Source organism: Delphinapterus leucas, unplaced genomic scaffold (assembly GCF_059928025.1).
Source record: "Delphinapterus leucas isolate spDelLeu-1000000601 "Yukka" unplaced genomic scaffold, BTC_Dleu_Yukka2 spDelLeu_asBTCV2_sq25, whole genome shotgun sequence".
Lineage (NCBI taxonomy): Eukaryota > Metazoa > Chordata > Mammalia > Artiodactyla > Monodontidae > Delphinapterus > Delphinapterus leucas.
Window position 1 is genome coordinate 13,993,173 of NW_028322234.1, and position 18,056 is coordinate 14,011,228.

At 41.2% G+C, this 18,056-nt stretch overlaps 1 protein-coding gene across 1 annotated transcript; it reads right to left on the reverse strand.

Annotated features, from left to right (window-relative positions):
- Nucleotides 1–1,566: 1,566 nt before the first annotated feature.
- Nucleotides 1,567–15,540, reverse strand: ZNF557 (zinc finger protein 557). The gene is given in 8 exon segments (XM_089905561.1): nt 1,567–4,261; nt 4,264–4,317; nt 4,320–4,469; nt 4,472–4,697; nt 10,155–10,243; nt 10,766–10,888; nt 13,205–13,296; nt 14,195–15,540. Coding segments are annotated over 6 exon segments (882 nt in total). The 5' UTR covers nt 10,797–10,888; nt 13,205–13,296; nt 14,195–15,540; the 3' UTR covers nt 1,567–3,929.
- Between the last annotated feature and the right edge of the window lie 2,516 nt (nt 15,541–18,056).

The window sequence follows — 18,056 nt, forward strand, 5'->3', positions numbered from 1 at the left end:
AATGTGTACTCTACAATCAGTGTCTACAGTTTACAAAACAAAGTATTGCCTCACTGGTTACTACCCTTGGTTCTAGAAACATTTTGGTTTGTGGGTTTAGAGTGGTGAAACACTGCCATCTTCAGGGCATATTTGGGAATTAAAAAGAAGGGGGTTCTACAGGTGTTTTTGTTTTTAGCCTTTGGAAAAATGGATCAAAGTAGCAGAAAATTCTAATTCAAATGGGCTAGAGAGATTACAAAATCATGATGATAAGGATCCTTTCAGATGTTTTGCTTCTCTTCTGTTTCTCTCTCTCTTTCTCTTTCTCTCTCTGTCTCTCGTAGCAGAATGCTTAAGAGTACTGATTCTGGAGTGAGATTGTCAGATTTTTAATCTCTTAGGAGCTGCGTGACCTTGGGCAAGTCATTTAATCCCTCTGTGCCTCCCTGTCTCAGTTTCCTCATCTGAAAAATTGCATCATAACTCAGGTTCTCTGAAAAGCAGACACGAAAACAGACCCAGATGTGTGGATAAATGGGCAAAGGAGCTCTCAGCCCAGTGCTGAGAAAGTCTCTGTAAGGCCAATGGGGTGCCCCAGGGCAAAGAGTGCCTGTCAGAGGGGTCCTGCATTGGGCAGAAATGACCTGGCTCTGGTCCTCCCATCCATCAGGCTCAGGTATTAGTTGGGAGCAGACCAGGGACAACGTGGCTTTGGTGTGAACCCTGAAGCAAGTCTGAAGGTGCAGCAGCTGGAGGTGGTCAAGTTATTGTATCCCCATGACAGGTTCTCAAAAAGGGAGATCTGAGCAGCGCATGACGGCTGAAAACAGGGATAATGATATCTTCCTTATAGGGATGCTGAGAGGGTTAAATGAGTTAATACCTGAAAGCCCTTAGCACAATGCCTGGTGATTGAAGTGTGAATTTATATGCTTTTCTATCACATTGGGGAAGTAGTGCAAATTCCTATTTTATTCACTGTTTATCAGGAAGGGAGTTTGGATTTGGATCAAATGCTAAGCTGATGGCTTCTGTTCGTCCCTCTCCAGGACCACTCTCCATGCTATTTCACCATGTTCTCTGCCCACAAAGGCCGACCTATGTGGACTGCAACAGGCACCCTTGCCCTCTGGCTTCAGTGGGTTCTGACAGTAACATTGCTCTTCATTGTCAAGGTGGAGACCTGGAAGGGTGGAGAGTGGGGAGAGGGAGGGTGGGGTAGTTATTCCCCTGGCTCATTTCTTGTGTTACCGAGTCCAAGCTCGTACTGCTCGCTGCACGGCAGGCCAAAATATCGAGAGATGAGTTGTTGGGTCAAGGAATAGCGACTTTATTCAGAAAGCCAGCAGACCGAGAAGATGGTGGACTAGGTCCCAAAGAACCATCTTGCCCAGGTTTGGATGCTAGTTTGTTTTATAGAACAAAGAGTGGGAGGTGAGGAGGTAAAGTAAAAAAGGCAGTAAGTTGTTGCAAATATCAATATTTCTTGGTTCTGGCCAGATTCTTGAGGGGATGTGTTAATTTCTTCCTTCCTCCAGCCATTCACAGGTGGGACTGGTCAGGAGGTTTCCTGTGAGCTAAAAAAAGAGGTATAATAGTTTAGCTTCGTGCTCTTCACCTGGGAAGCAGGGTTCCCAGAGATGGGCCATTATGTATAATTTAAGCTTATAGGCAACATCCCTTTGTAATAGAATACAAAGGTTCTTCCCTATTACAACACTGAAGCTTACTCTTTGGTCTCTTAAGTTGCTGCCTTTCTCGAAGCCATCCACCATACCATGAAGATACTCAAGCAGCCCCAGGGAAAGGTCCATGTGGAGGGGAACTGGATTAATTCACTTCCCCCTCATTATGGTATGTGATTGCCATTTTCCCCACATCTTGGCCATTACATGATCTTATTAAACTTAAAAAAAATTCTCATTGATAAATGATGAAAGGAATTTTGGTGTTTCACTTTATAGTTTTCTTTTTACGAGAGCCATTTGAATTTTTTGGTGAACTGTGTGTTCTTAAAATTTGCCCTTTTCTCTCATGGATTCTTGGTCTTTTTCTTATTGCTTGGTAGGAGTTCTTTAATATTAATAAATTAGCCTTTGTGATGAGTTGCATTTCCCTCTGTCTTTTGTCTTTGCCATGTGGGGTCTTTTTGGTTTGTTTTAATGAACACAAATTTATTACTTTTTAACTTGTGGCTTCTTGTTTGGTTGAGGGTGTTGGTTGCTGGTGTTTCTACCAATTCTTATTTTGGGACAAAGAGAGGAAGTATTCTGGGACTCTGTTTGTCACTTAGGTTGGAGAACCTGGTGGGTTGCCTCTTGAACACTTGTTGAGATTCTGATCATTGCTGGGGATACTCATATCTTGTCTTGGGAAGACAAGAGAAGCAGGCTGGGGTGTGAGTTGCGTGAGGATGGTGTGGTGTTTCCTGGGTGTCCTTTTTTCTTTGGTGTGTAGGGGGTTGGTTGTTCCTTTTGGGGGTTTCCATCATCATTTACTTTGGATGGATATGGATCATTTGATGAAGTTCTTCTGTCTCTAATGTTGGGATAAGTGGGGGTGGGGTGTCATAGGCTGAGGCTCCTGCCATTTCTGGTCTGGAGATCTGGGGGGGGGGAGGTGGTTATTGCTTGGTGCTCTTATCTTTTCTAGTGTTGGGTGGACTTGACACAGTTACTGGCTGGAGATTCTCTTGTCTCTAGTTTGGGGACAGGTTTGGGGGCATTAGATGGGGCTCCACTTATCTCTGGTTGGGGGGCTGAAAGAGTCACTCTCTGGGACTCCCCTTGTCTGTATTGTTGGTATAGGTTGGGTGGGTTACTGGAGTGAGTTGCCCATTCTCTAGTGATGCAGGAAGCTGAAGGAGTCCCTTCTGGGGCTGTTGTCATTTCTAGAATTTGAAGTGACTAGGGGGTGCTTGTTGGAATTCCCAACATCTCTCATTTTGAAGGAATAGAGGTGTTGCTTGTTAGGACCCTGTCTTTTGTGCTTGGGTTGACTGGGGGATTGCTACCTGAGATCCTGTTGCCTCTAGTGTTGGGAGGGGATGGGTGGTCACTTCATAGGGCTTCTGTCAGCTCCAGAGTTGGATGCAGACTTTGAGCATCACCTTGTGGGCTTCCTATAAGCTCTAGTCTTAGAGGGTGAGCTGGGGGGTCACTTGCTGTGTCTCCTCCAACACCCCTAGTTTTGGGGGGTCGGTTCAATGAGTTTTTAGAACATTCTTTTAAAAAATTTTAGATTTCCAAAGAAGTTATAAAACCACACAGGGTTGTTTTATATGGTCAATATTTATTTATATTTACTCATGTTTTATGTTTCCTGCTGACCTCCATCTGGCTGCATCTTTTTATTTGTTTTATTTATTTATGGCTGTGTTGGGTCTTCATTGATGCATGCGGGCTTTCTCTAGTTCTGGCTGTATCTTTTTGTTTGTTTATTTATTTATGGCTGTGTTGGGTCTTCATTGATACGTGCGGGCTTTCTCTAGTTGTGGCGAGCAGAGACTACTCTTTGTTGTGGTGTGCGGGCTTCTCATTGTGGTGGCTTCTCTTGTTGTGGAGCACAGGCTCTAGGCACGTGGGCTTCAGTAGTTGTGGCGTGCAGGCTTAGTTGCTCCGCGGCATGTAGGATTGTCCCGGACCAGGGATCAAACCCACATCCCCTGCATTGGCAGGAGGATTCTTAACCACTGTGCCACCAGGGAAGTCCCCTGGCTGCATCTTGACTGCAACTTCATGAGGGAGCCTGAGCTAGAGCTACATAGCTAATCTGTTTCTGAACTTCTGGCCTACATAAATTGTGAGATTATGTCTGTTGTTTTAAACCAATGAGTTTGGGGGCTCATTTGTTACACAACAGATAATTTACACATCCAGCAAGAGTTCCCAAGATGTCTGAGGAATAAGAGGTCAGCAAACGCTTTCCCAGAGCCACTGCATTCATATCTACCTATTATGGATTCTCTTGTGCACAGAAAGGTAGGAGTTACTACTGAAAGATTTCCCACAATGATTACATCCATAGGGTTTTTCTCCAGTGCGAGTTCTCATGTGTTTCTTAACAGATGAGAGATTATTAAAGGTTTTCCCACAGTCACTATATTTATAGGGTTTCTCTCTATTATGTGTTCTCTTGTGCACGGTAAGAGAAAAGCTACTGCTGCAGGATTTTCCACAATCATTAAATTCACAGGGTTTTTCTCCAGTATGAGTTCTCACATGCTGCGTCAGATGTGAGCTCTTCCTAAAAGTTTTCCCACAATCACTGCATTCATAAATTTCTCCCCCATATGGATCCTATTGTACCCAGTAAGGGAGGACCTCATGCTGAAGGCTTTCCACACTGATTACATTCATAATGATTCTCCCTTGTATGAATTCTCTTGTGCCTTTTGAGGATACATCTGGTGCGGAAAACATGAAAACACTGGTTACATGAATAGGGGTTTTCTCCAGTGTGAGTTCTCACATGCAGTCTGAGGGATTATTGAAGGTTTTCCCACAGTCGTTGCATCCATAGGGTTTTTCCCCATTATGTATCCTCTTATGAACAGTGAGGTAGGATCTGCTGCTGAAGGATTTGCCACATTGATTACAATGATAGGGCTCTTCTCCAGTATGAATTGTCTTCTGCTGAGTAAGGTTTAATTTTATGCTGAAGACTTTAAAACACTGATTACATTCCTTGAGTTTCACTCCAAGAAGACGTTTCTCCTGTTGATTATGAGATGAATGACAACTATAATTTACCATACTTTTAATATTCAATGCTATCATAGGAATTCTCCCTCCCAGGGACTCTGTTATATATAAAATTATTATAATTTGTGTGTTTGCTACACTGAGTGCTTGTATATGGTTTCTGCTAGTCTGAGTTCTTAGAAGCTAAAAAAGATAGATGTTTTGCCACATCAAAGCCTTTATCCTATTCACAGAGCATTTTCTGATAAGTTTAAGACCAATTTATGTTTGAAACACTCAATATCTGAGTCACATTTATGCAAACAATTACTTGTAGGAATGCTCAAAGAAAAAATAATTTTGGAGATAACTTATACTTTACTCCAGATTCACAACAGTTTCATGGTATCTCTCCAGAGGTAACATTTTCTCTTGGGAAAATGACTCTCTTGGTAACTTTGTGGCTTTTCTAATTTATGGCATTTTTCCACTGTGGAAAATCAGAATTCTTACTATTGTGATACCTTTAGATTGCTCTTTTCTAAAAACATGCTGCTTAGAGGTTAACCCTTTGGCTTTAAGTAGAACCTCCAAATCTGAAAAAAATTGAAAATAAATTTAAGTTGATGAGAAAAGAAAAGGTATAAAGCATGTATTAGTGAAGGCAGACCCTTCACTAGGGGATTAGGGTTTTTTAGGAGGTTTGCAATAAGAGGGACATGGGTATGAAGTTTTAGGTATTCATCTGAAGCCAAAATAAGGTGTGAGATGATGAACAGAAAGTTAAAGAGAAAGGAAAAGAAAGTACACAAGGAAGCTCATACCAAATGGTTTTGGCCTTGTCAGAAAAAAAGGGCATTTTACAGTGTTTCCCAGGACATTTCCTAATGTAATACTAAACTCCCAAGCCACGGGAGATATCCTCATAAGGAGTCATATCTACCTTGTACTCACCTGGACAGGTGTCTGGGGTAATTCCTCTCTCCTCTGTCATCACTTTATCTTCTTGCTCCAATTTGGAGATCTGACTGGGTTTATCAATTTGATTACCAATATATGGAGAAAGCACACATGATATAGGGAGACTATGCAGGGGAAAACAGTGAAACTGAAGCCAACACTTCTGAAGATGAGCAGCAGGAGCAATGGAATATTTATCCCTAAATTTGAATAATATAGTAACCACTTATCTTTCATGAAAAAAAAATGCAAGTGTCCTCAGTCAATATATCTAGGGTGATTTGGGGATAACTGATTCCAGAAGCTCATGCACAAATTCAAATGCAGACTTAAAAGCCCCAAAACTTTTATCCATAGTCAGGGCATGGAACAGATCTTCAGTTCATAGGGAAGAGATTAGATTACCCATGAGGGTAGGGACCATATCTGTCTCATTCACCACTGTATTCCTAATTCCTAGCACAGACCTATGTACATAGAGGTGCTTAAGAAAAGACTTGTGAAATGAACCTATCTATGAAACAGAAACAGAATCATGGACATAGAGAACAGACTGGTGGCTGCCAAGGGGGATGGGGATGGGGGAGGGATGGAGTGGGAGGTTGGGGTTAGCAGATGTAAGCTTTTATATATAGAATGGATAAACAACAAGGTCCTACTGTACAGCAGAGAGAACTATATTCAATATCCTATGATAAATCATAATGGAAACGAATATATATATATAAAAAGAATGTATATATGTGTATAACTGAATCACTTTGCTCAACAGCAGTAATTAACATAACATTGTAAATCAGCTATACTTCAATAAAAAAAGAATTAAAAAAAAGACTTGTGAGAAGTGATGTCAGTAAAAATGGTGGAGCAGGGAACCCCCAGAGTCCAATACACCACAGAAAAACAGCAAATAAACTGGCAAAAACTGTCAGCATCAACTTTATTGAAAGTCTTGAAAGTTATCATAAGTTTACAGCAATCAGGAAAATACTTAATCAAGACCAAAAGGTGAATCTGGTAAGAGAGCTTTGTGACATTTTCACTAACCCTGGCCTCATCACCTGCTCCTCACTTTGGCAGCCACACTGAAATCAACAGTCTGCGTTCCTACTATTGGTGAGAGCAGAATGGATCTTGTGCTCAAAGAATTGTGGTTGTTTGTTTTGACTTATCTGGTGGCTCCTGAAGGATTGGCTCAAAGGGTTTGCTTTTATTTTGTCTAACTTCAAACTCTCCCATGGCTGAGGTGGCAACAGGGAATGGAGGACCAGAGCATGGGCTGAACACATTTAAATGTATCAGCCACTGCTGCCTGGGGCAAGGGAAAATCATTGAAGCAAATGTAAGACTAACCAAAAGGTCTGGGAGCAAAAGTAGGGAATTAGATGCTTTGGGGAAAAAGGGCTTTGAAAAGCTCTCACATATTCCTAGGAACATAGAAGGCCATGCACATAGCCACAGCTGGGTACAGTTGGGTACATGTTCAGGAAAGACCTGAGAAGGCACTAAGACCTCACCTCTGATTGACCTTCAGGCTCTGCACAAGCAAGAAGTAAAGGCTAAAGCAGAGTTGTAAACTGCCTGTTTTGAAGGCATGGTCCTACATACACACATCTTAGACCATCTAAAAAGACTGAGAGTTTGGGGATTCCAGGGGTTTAAGGGAATCTATGAAAAATCACTAGCTGACCATTAAGCTAACAGAATAGAGATTTCAGTGGCCACACACAACAAACACAGACATTACAAAATTGGTTCAGAAATGTCACCAAACAACACCAACAGCAACAAGTAACAACAAGCCTTGGGATGGGGGAATCTTTGATTTATGGAATTGCCATATTATAATATTCCAAATGTACAGTTTTCAATAAAATAATTATGCGGCATGCAAAGAAACAAAAAATGCATGGCCCATTACAGGAAAAGAAAATTAATAGAAACTGTCCCCTAGGAAGGAACTTAGTAGACAAAGACTTCAGATCAGCTATTTCTAGTATGCTCAAAGAGTTAAAGGAAACCACATTCAAAGAACTAAAGGAAACTGAATTCTCACCAAATATAGACCATCACAAAGAGAGAGAAATTATAAAAAGGAACCAAATAGAAATTTGGGAGTTGACAAGTACAACAACTGAAATGAAAATTCAGTAGAGCAGTTCATTAGCAGACTTGATCTGGCAGGAGAAAGAATCAATGAACCTGAAGATAGATCAATTGATACTACCAAATCTGAAGATGACAAAAAAAAAAAAAGAAAAAACAACAGAGCATAAGAAACCTTTGGGATACCATCAGACATCCAATATATGCATAATGGGATTCCTTTTATGCAGGAGAGACAGAGGAGACAGAGAAAGGGGAAGGAACAGTATTTGAAAAAAATAACGGCCCCCAAAATTCCCCAATTTATGAAAGTCATGAATCTACATATCTAAGAAACTTAAGAAACTCCAAACAGGATAAACTCAAAGAGATCCACACCGAGACACATAATAATCAAACTGTTGAAAGACAAAGACAAAAAGAGTATCCTGAAAGCAGCTAGAGAGAAGAAACTCTTCATGTATAAGGGATAATCAATAAGATTAACAGCTGATTTCTCATCAGAAATCATGAAGGCCATAAGGCAGCAGAGTGACATATTCAAAGTACTGAAAGCAAAACAAAAAAACCTGTCACACAAGAACTCTATCTCTGGCAAAACTATCCTTCAAGAAAATGAAAAGACAATCCACAGAACTGAAAAAATATTTGTGGACCATATATTTGACAAGGGTCCAGCATTCAGAATATATAAAGAACTCTTACAACTCAGCAACAAAAAGACAAATCAGTCCATCCCTCCCAAAATGGGCAAAGGACTTGAATAAATATTTCTCCAAAGAAGATATACAAATGACAAACAAGTATATGAAAAGATGATTGATCTCATTGTTCTCTAAAGAAATAAAAATAAAACCAACAATGAGATAGATAACTACTTTGCACATACAAGGATGACTATAGTAAAAAAAAAAAAGGAAAGAAAGAAGAGAAAAGAAAAATAAACAAGTGTTGGTGAGGATGTGGAGAACTGAAACTTCCATATATTGTTGTGGGAATGTAAATGGTGCAGCTACTATGGAGAACAGTTTGGAGGGTCCTCAAAAAGTTAACAGAATGACCATATGATTCAGCAATTCCATTCCTAGGTATACGCTCAAGAGAACTGAAAAGAAGTATTCAAGCGAAAATTTATACGTGAATGTTTGCAGCAGCCCTATTCACAATATCCAAAAGGTAGAGACAACTCAGATGTCCATCAGCTGATAAGTGGATACTCAAAAAGTGGTTTAGATATACACAACAGAATAATATTCAACCATAAAACAAGGAATGAATCCATGCTACAGGATGGCTGAACCTTGAAAACATTATGCTAAGCAAAAGAAGCCACACACAAAGGCCATTTATTATATGATTCCATTTAGATGCAATGACTAGAAAAGGAAAATCCATAGGGACAGAGAGTAGATAAATGGTGGCCAGTGGCTGGGGCTAGGGACGATGATAATGGGGTTTATTTTTGGTGTGATAAAAATGTTCTGGAATTAGATAGTAGTGATGGTTGCCCAACACTGTGACATTACTAAAAGTCATTGAATTGTACATTTAAAAATAGTAAAATGGTGAATTTTTCTGATCTGTAATAACATAACATCTGTTAATGTTATATGAATTTTTTTTAAAGTCTTGTTACCTGAGTCATTAAATAAATGCAGGAATGATGTTAGGCTTACCGAGTGATGCCAAGTTCCTGCAGTTCTCCAGCACCACATCTCTATACAGTGTTCTGTGAGAAGGGTCCAACAGTGCCCACTCTTCCTGGGTAAACTGTATGGCCACATCCTTGAAGGTCACAAAGTCCTAAACCATCACTAACATCATGGCTAGCCAAGGACCACCTTCACCAAAGTTGAGAGGAAAAGGGTCGAGGATGACAGAACTAGGGATGAGAAACCCAAAGCACAAGTTGTGTAGACTGGGTTCTAAGCTCTGCTCTCATTTGCTTCTCAGCTCAGCCCTCAACGCTCATCTCCTGTCTACTTATGCCCACTCCCGAGGTTCAATGCATCTCTAACATGCAGGTGATTTTCATTTCCTTTGAGAAAAAAAATGTGTGAGCTCCTGCAATCTTATTTCCCCCAATCTTCAAGTTTGAGCATAGGCCTGGGATACTGTCAAAATCAGAGAAACACTTGATAAATGAATGATTTCTCAATGGTCATCATCAATTTCTTGAGTTTAGGACACAGTCAAGTCTTTGCTCCAAAACTCTCAGCAGAACATGGTGTAGACAGTGACCCTGGAGGAAGCTCTACATTGCAGTAAATGCTGACATATGCTAACACTGTTTGGGTTGCCCCAAACCCTCCATCAGATGCCTGAAGACCTGATTTGGCTCTGATGCTGCAGGTCATTGAAGGATAACAAGTCCAACTTCTGGTCAAAGGAATAATGATTTCAAAACAGGAATATCTGACTCACCTGTAACCAGTTTGTCAGGAAGCCATTAGCCAACCCTTCCTCCTCTGTGCATCCTTTCTGGTGAGAGGCTGGGTATAGGGAAGACTGAGCTGGAGAAGAAGAAATGTCCCAAGAATCCAGGCTTGCCCCCTGTTCTCACACTCACAAATCTGGAGGCTCCCCCACCTACTTGTGACTGACTGTATCCCCAACACATACACACAAACACACACACACACAGAGCTTTCGTAAGAAACCAGAGCACAGCCCTGCCTCACCCACAGCCAGAAGAGAGGGTCAAGCATCTTAATGCACTCAAGGAAGAGATTATCATTCCCATTTCACAGATGAAGAAACTGAAGTTCGAGGGATATCACTGTTATTTTATCAAGTTTATAAAAAGAATCAGAGGTACAATTCAAAAGCTTCTGCATATTCACCACCAAGGTGACATCTCCACAGACACTCAAATCACCACAAAGTCCCAAAGCCCTGAACCACATAATCAGGTAGCAGAGACCTCAGGGCTCCTGAGTCTCCACTCCTACCTCACCTGCTCAGCCCCTTCCCCTGCATGTGCTCTGTGGTGCAGGGGCCTTAAACGCCTGGGCTGTGAGGATCCCACAACTCACCACAAGTGGGGGATACAACCATGGTCGCCATCCTGTGATTCAGACAGTAAGTTTTCCTGAACAACAGGGAGCAGAACAAGAACGATCCTCCTCTTATCCCCACAGTGCACTCAGGACAGGGCTCTGGAATAAACGGGAAAATATGAAGTCTTCACATCCTCTCTTCCTCTCCAGTTTACTGAGGATGAATCTTTCTTAGCCTGTCTGTCATGTCCTCCTTCAAACTGTACTATATTTTAATATTGGGCCTTTATTTTGCTTAGCAGGGGATGAGCTCAGGATCATGTGATGGCAAAATGCATCTGCCTCTGCCCACAATGGTGGGTACCGTTCCATCCACCTTAAAACCAGATGGTTGCTACAATCCCTCCTGTGTTTGTTTTGAGTGACTAAGGTTTGGGATAATTTTTCATGTAGCAATAGATAATGAATACATCCTCACTTTTAGTAGATGATCCTGCATCTCAAACCAGGGCTTGAACCTGTGTCCCCTGCATTGGCAGGTGGATTCTTAACGACTGTGCCACCACGGAAGTCCCTCAATGCAGTATTTTTGGTAGTGAAATAAATCTATCCTAAGAGCAGTTTTCTTTCCAGTTACCACCCAGTCTCTCTCCCTCATCAGCCAAAGTTTTTTTTCACTTTATCTCATTTTCTCCCCTATTGCTCACTCAACACAGTACATTCTGGTTTTCTGGTTTCTACCAACAACAATCCAAGGACAATGTCCTTGGTAGACTCCCTGGTGATATTATTCTAGTAACACAGATGCAGACTGCAACTCTACTGATACTATTTCTTATCTATCAGATCAAGAAAAATCCTTTATTGAAAAGTCTGTCTGGAAAGGCACTCTCATACCCAGCTGGGGTACAACTCCTGCAGAAGGAAATTTGTCACCATCAAGAAAAACTGCAAAATCTTTTACTTTTTTCTCCATCGATATCACTTCTAGGACTTTATCTCAAAGACACAGAGACAGTAAAAGACACGTGTAAGACTCTTTAATGTGGCGTTATTTATAACAGCAAATGACTAGAAATGACACAAATGACCATCAATAGGGAACTGGTGGAATAAACTATGGGCTATCCACATAATAAAGAATCATGTGACCATTAAAAAATAAGCATATCTCTAGGTATTCATAGAGATAATTTTCCCCAGTAAATATAAGGGGGGAAAATCAAGGTACAAAACACTGTATGGAATGTTTCCTTTTTATAAGAAGGGAAAGGCCAGGAGATATCACACACACACACACACACACACACACACACACACACACACACCCCTACCTGCTTATACAGGTATATGCAAAAGACATGCTGAGAGGATAAAACAAACGTATGTAAATGGTAACCAATAAGGGAAGAAGAATAACTGAGGAGACAGGAATTGAATCTAGACTTCCCTGAACATGTTTTTGACTTTGGAACTATATTTTAAAAATACAACTGCAATCCTCAAAACTGAAAACAAATAACTAAATGAGCCTAACTGCACATCAGCTTGGAAACAGGATTACAACACAGTTTGAAAAAAAATGCTTTCACCTGACTTTCAAAGCACATTGCTAATTCAGCCAGTTTCCTACTGATGGACGTGTGAGTTGTTTCTCATCTTTTGCTGCTGCAAGTAATACTCCCATGAATAAACTCGTGTGCATATGTTGTTTTGTACTTTGGGAGGTCTATGTTCAGAGTATCTTTCCAGAAGTGAGACTGCCAGGTAAGAACAGCAAAATTTCTGACTGTAATTTGTTATATATACTGAGGGAAAATATCATTAATTAAATAAATTAATGTTATTAGGAACCTATATTTTTAATATAACATATAAGGGATTAATATAAAATCAAAGAAGAAAAAAACCACTGTGAAGTTAAATTTCAATTAGAAATATCATCTTAAATTCATGATTAAAAATATATATAGGGCTTCCCTAGTGGCACAGTGGTTGCGAGTCCGCCTGCCGATGCAGGGGACACGGGTTCATGCCCCGGTCTGGGAAGATCCCACATGCCGCGGAGCAGCTAGACCCGTGAGCCATGGCCGCTGAGCCTGCGTGTCCGGAGCCTGTGCTCCGCAACAGGAGAGGCCACAGCAGTGAGAGGCCCGCGTACCGCAAAAAAAAAAAAAAATATATATATATATATATATATATATATTTCCTAGCTATATCCAGTGGAGAGGTCCTAGAAGCAATGATACTTCATCTGCCCCCACCCTCACCCCATTTAAGGGACCAGCTTGCATGCCCTCCATCCCACTCTGGGAGCGAGCAAGGGAACTGATTACTTGTTTTCTCTCCCTTGAGTCCCAATAAAGCCTTGCCTCAATTCCTCGTCTGACCTCTTATCGATTTCTATTGATTAAAGAGTCCAAGGGCCCTGGTCGGCAACAGAACCTGTCGTTATAAGTTGCACATAATACTCACCTGGTCACATAGAAAACCACAGAGCAGCGAGCACAGGTAGAACTTGAGGCTATTTTCAAAACAAGCTTGAGCTCCAGAGATGAGTTTCTTGTCTGGGAAAAAAAAAGGTACAAATATTGCTTTTGAGGCTTTTCATAGCGAGTAATACAGTTATTGTATAGAAAGACCCCCTCCCCCCATTCACCTTTTGTGTGTGTATGTACTGATTTAACTGTTGACCATGGCTGGGTTTTCCTGAATCCTAGCCAGCCATTTGCTCCCCAAGTGGAGAAGACAGCGTCACATTGTGTGCATTTGACTTGCTCAACTCATTTGGCTGCACAGAGATTTTATGGCGACTCCGGACACTTTAAACATAGCTTGTCACTCTGGGACCCTATACGTGACTCAGCTGAATTGCAAACAATTTCCACAGTTCATTCAGGACTTTGGAGCATTTAAGGCTGTTGAGCTGGGTTTCCCAACCTGGGCGCTGCTGACAATTGGGGCTGGAAAATTCCTTGTCGTGGTGGCCGTCCTGTGCACTGTGGGAGGTTGAACATCATCCCTGGCCACCACGCCCTCTCTCCTTCCCAGTTTGCGACAACCCAAAGCATCTCCAGACATGACTCAAAGTACCCTGGGGTAGGGATGGGGCGCAGAATGGCCCATAGGTGAGGGTGATGCGGGGGACTCTCTGAGGAGGTGGCAGCGCGTCCTGAGCTGGTTGAAAACAACAGCTTCTCCAACCTGAGGGAATGACCTGAGGCCCCAGGGGAGGTATGGGGGCTCCGGAGCCGGTGACCGGGGGCTGCGCGCGGCCCATGCCCCCTCCCCGAACTCCTATCAGAGCCCTCTGCCCGGCCGCCCGCCGCTCACGGAGTTCTGCCCGCCATTCGGGCTTTGGCTAGGACATCCCGACAACAGGAGACCAGCTGCCCTTGTCGAGACTCCAAGCTCCCACCCCCGCGCCGGCCCAGCCCCTGGCCCCCTACCCCGACGCCACCGCACTTCCGCTTCCGGTCTCGGCTCTTGCTGAGTGTGCTGGCGGGGGCGGCTCCTGCGCATCCCAGTCTCTGGACGAGGCCTTTTAGTTTGCTTAGTTTGTACGAGGTTGGGCTGTGGGCTGGGTCAGCTGTGGGGTGGGATCCACCTGGGAGTGACTGTGCTGAAGAGGGACGCCGAGGGCGGGGACCAGGCTGTGGGTGGCCCCCGGGCCGATGGGCGTGGCTCTCCAGGGGCGGAGCTGGGAGCGGGTGGCAGGTTTCCGAGACGACTGTGTGGCAAGGATAAGGCTAGGGTGGAGTGTGGGATGGGATGGGGCTCTTTTCTACATGGAAAGTAGAAGGAGGGAAACTTACACCGTGCAAACACTGATTTAAAAAAAGCCAAGTGTCTATACTAATGTCAAATAAAATGGTTTACCGATCAAAGAAAATTACTAGTGACTAAGAGGGATGATGTACCGTGAAAAAAGGGTCAATCCATCAAGAAGACGGTAATTGCAATAGAACGTCAGTATACATGTATTAAAAACTAATATTACTGAAAGGAGAAATAGACAAATCCAAAATTACAGTTGGGAGCTTCCACACACCCTCTCAACATCTCCCTGCAAAATTGATAGTATTATTAGAGAAAGCAAGAATAGACAAGTACCGAACAATGCCATCACACAACAGTATCAATTGACTTTTTTTTTTTGTTTGATGTGGACCATTTTTAAAGTCTTTACTGAATTTATTACAATGTTGCTTCTGTTTTATGTTTTGGTTTTTTGGCTGCGAGGCATGTGGGATCTTAGCTCCCCGACCAGGGATGGAACCCACACCCCCTGCACTGGAAGGTGAAGTCTTAATCACTGGACTGCCAGGGAAGTCCCTCAATTGACTTTTGTAAGCCACTCAGTTGACGTTTGTAGGACACGTCACCCAACATCACACATTCTATTCAAGCACCCATGGAGTATTCACTAAGATAGATCATATTCTGGGTCATGAAATAAACTTCAATAAATTTAGAAGAATTGAAATCATACAGAGTATGTTCTCTGACCATATCTCAAATTAATTTTGTCTGGAAAATCACCAAACAATTGGAAATCTACACATTTGTAAATAATCCATGGTTCAGATAGGAACTCTCAAAGGAAATAAAAATAAATAGAACCAAGTGAAAATGAAGATACATGTCAAAATTGGTGAGATGCAGCTAAAACAGTGACAAGAGAAAAATTTACAATACTAAATATGTATATTAGAAAACAAGAAATGTCTCAAATCAGTAATCGAAACTCCCACCTCAAGAAATTAGAAAAAGGAAAAGAACACTATAAACACAAAGTAAGCCAAAGAACAAAAATCAATGACCTCGAAAACAAATACAATTTATATGGACATGAAAAGGATCACAAATATCCAAGGTGTTCTCAAAGAAGAAGTAACGTGGAGAATGTATACTGCCAGATATCGACTTAGCATAAAACTACAATAGTTTAGAGTGTGTGGCTTGTGTGCAAAGATAAAAAAGATGGAACAGAATATAGAGTCTGTAAATACACATGCTGATAAATGGAACTCTGGCTTATGTCAAAGGTGCCACTGCAGAGAAGTAGACAGAGGACAGTCTTTTTAATCAGTGGTGCTCCATAACTAGATATTTATATTAAAAAAAGAAGCATAACTCCTATTTCACAATATGCATAAAAAATCAATTTGCAGTGGATTTAAGATTTAAAGGTAGAAGGTAAAACACAAAACCTTAGAAGATGTCCAATATCTCCATTGTGGGAGGCAAAATATAAAAAAAAATTTTTTTTAACAGGAAATCAAAAGAACCAACCATGAAAGAAAAGTACCAAACATTTATTTTATTTTTTCCACAATATTTTTAATTTAATAAATTAAAAGGCAAAGACTAACTGTATCTCACAATCTTAACAGATTTGGTGGAAACCTCCCTGGCGGTGGCTGGATTAGAAACATCAAGAGACCCAGCTTTCTTCTCCTTCTGGGTTCCCTATTATGTGTAGATAGGCATGCTTTATATTACCCATAGTTCTCTTATATTGCTTTCATTTAAAAAAAATTTAGCTTTCTGTCTGCTGTTTTGATTGGGTGAAAGGGGGTTGGGGAAGGGAAGGATTGGGAGTTTGGGATTAGCAGACACAAACTGTTATATGTAAGATGGATAAACAATAAGGTCCTACTGTACAGCACAGGGAATTATATTCAATATCCTGTGATAAACTGTAATGGAAAAGACTATGAAAAAGAATATATATACTGTATGTATAACTGAATCATTTTGCTGTACAGCAGAAATTAACACAACATTGTAAATCAACTTAAATTGAATAAAATTTTAAAAAAGAGAGAGAGACCCAGTTTTGCCTGTCTCTGCAGGCCTGGTCTACGGCGGGCTCAGTTTTGCCATGGTCAGAGTTTCCAATTTCCCAGAAGTACCAAACATTTAAAGGTTAATAAAATAAAGAGGCTACAATATAGGAGTTCCAGAGAGACGTACGTGAGATAGGAATAATACAGATAAATTCGAGAAATAAAAACACTCAGAAAGTAGAGTCTTAAAGGCACAGCTGTCAGCTGGACAGTGAGGTAAACACTGCACAGTGAAGTAAAATGAGGATTAAAAAGAAAAACTGTTGAATTTGGCTTAATAGAAATTGTCGACATCCTTGACAGCACGGATTGGGTGGTGTAGCTGGAACAGACCTGATTTCAGGGGGTTGAGAAAAGAATGGGGCGTGGGAGAGAGGAATATTTGAACAGTAACAATCCTTGCAAATGTTTGCCTTGAAGATTAGCAGTGAAATGGGAAAACAGCTATGGAGAAAGACTTTGGGTTTAGGAAAGACAGATTTTATTTTATTTTTTATTTTTTGGCAGGGGGTCCCAAGGAGGATGAGTCCAGGGAAGTGTTTATTATTATTATCATCATTATTGTTCTATTATTGCATTAAATTATGAGACTCAAGGTATGTGGCATTAGAAATACACTGGATTGAGAGAAACCTATAAATAAACAAATAACAACTAAACAACATAATAAGGCGTCTGTACTTAAAAATCACTATGGGGGCTTCCCTGGTGCAGTGGTTATTTTTATTAATTAATTTTATTTTAAAAATTTTTATTAATTTATTTTATTTTATTTATTTTTTAAAACATCTTTATTGGGGTATAATTGCTTTACAATGGTGTGTTAGTTTCTGCTTTATAACAAAATGAATCAGTTATACTTATACATATGTTCCCGTATCTCTTCCCTCTTGCGTCTCCCTCCCTCCCACCCTCCCTATCCCACCCCTCCAGGCGGTCACAAAGCACCGAGCTGATCTCCCTGTGCTATGCGGCTGCTTCCCACTAGCTATCTACCTTACGTTTGGTAGTGTATATATGTCCATGCCTCTCTCTCGCTTTGTCACAGCTCACCCTTCCCCCTCCCCATATCCTCAAGTCCGTTCTCTAGTAGGTCTGTGTCTTTATTCCTGTCTTACCCTAGGTTCTTCATGACATTTTTTCTTAAATTCCATATATACGTGTTAGCATACGGTATTTGTCTTTCTCTTTCTGACTTACTTCACTCTGTATGACAGACTCTAGGTCTATCCACCTCATTACAAATAGCTCAATTTCGTTTCTTTTTCTGGCTGAGTAATATTCCATTGTATATATGTGCCACATCTTCTTTATCCGTTCATCCGATGATGGGCACTTAGGTTGTTTCCATCTCCGGGCTATTGTAAATAGAGCTGCAATGAACAGTTTGGTACATGACTCTTTTTGAATTATGGTTTTCTCAGGGTATATGCCCAGTAGTGAGATTGCTGGGTCATATGGTAGTTCTATTTGTA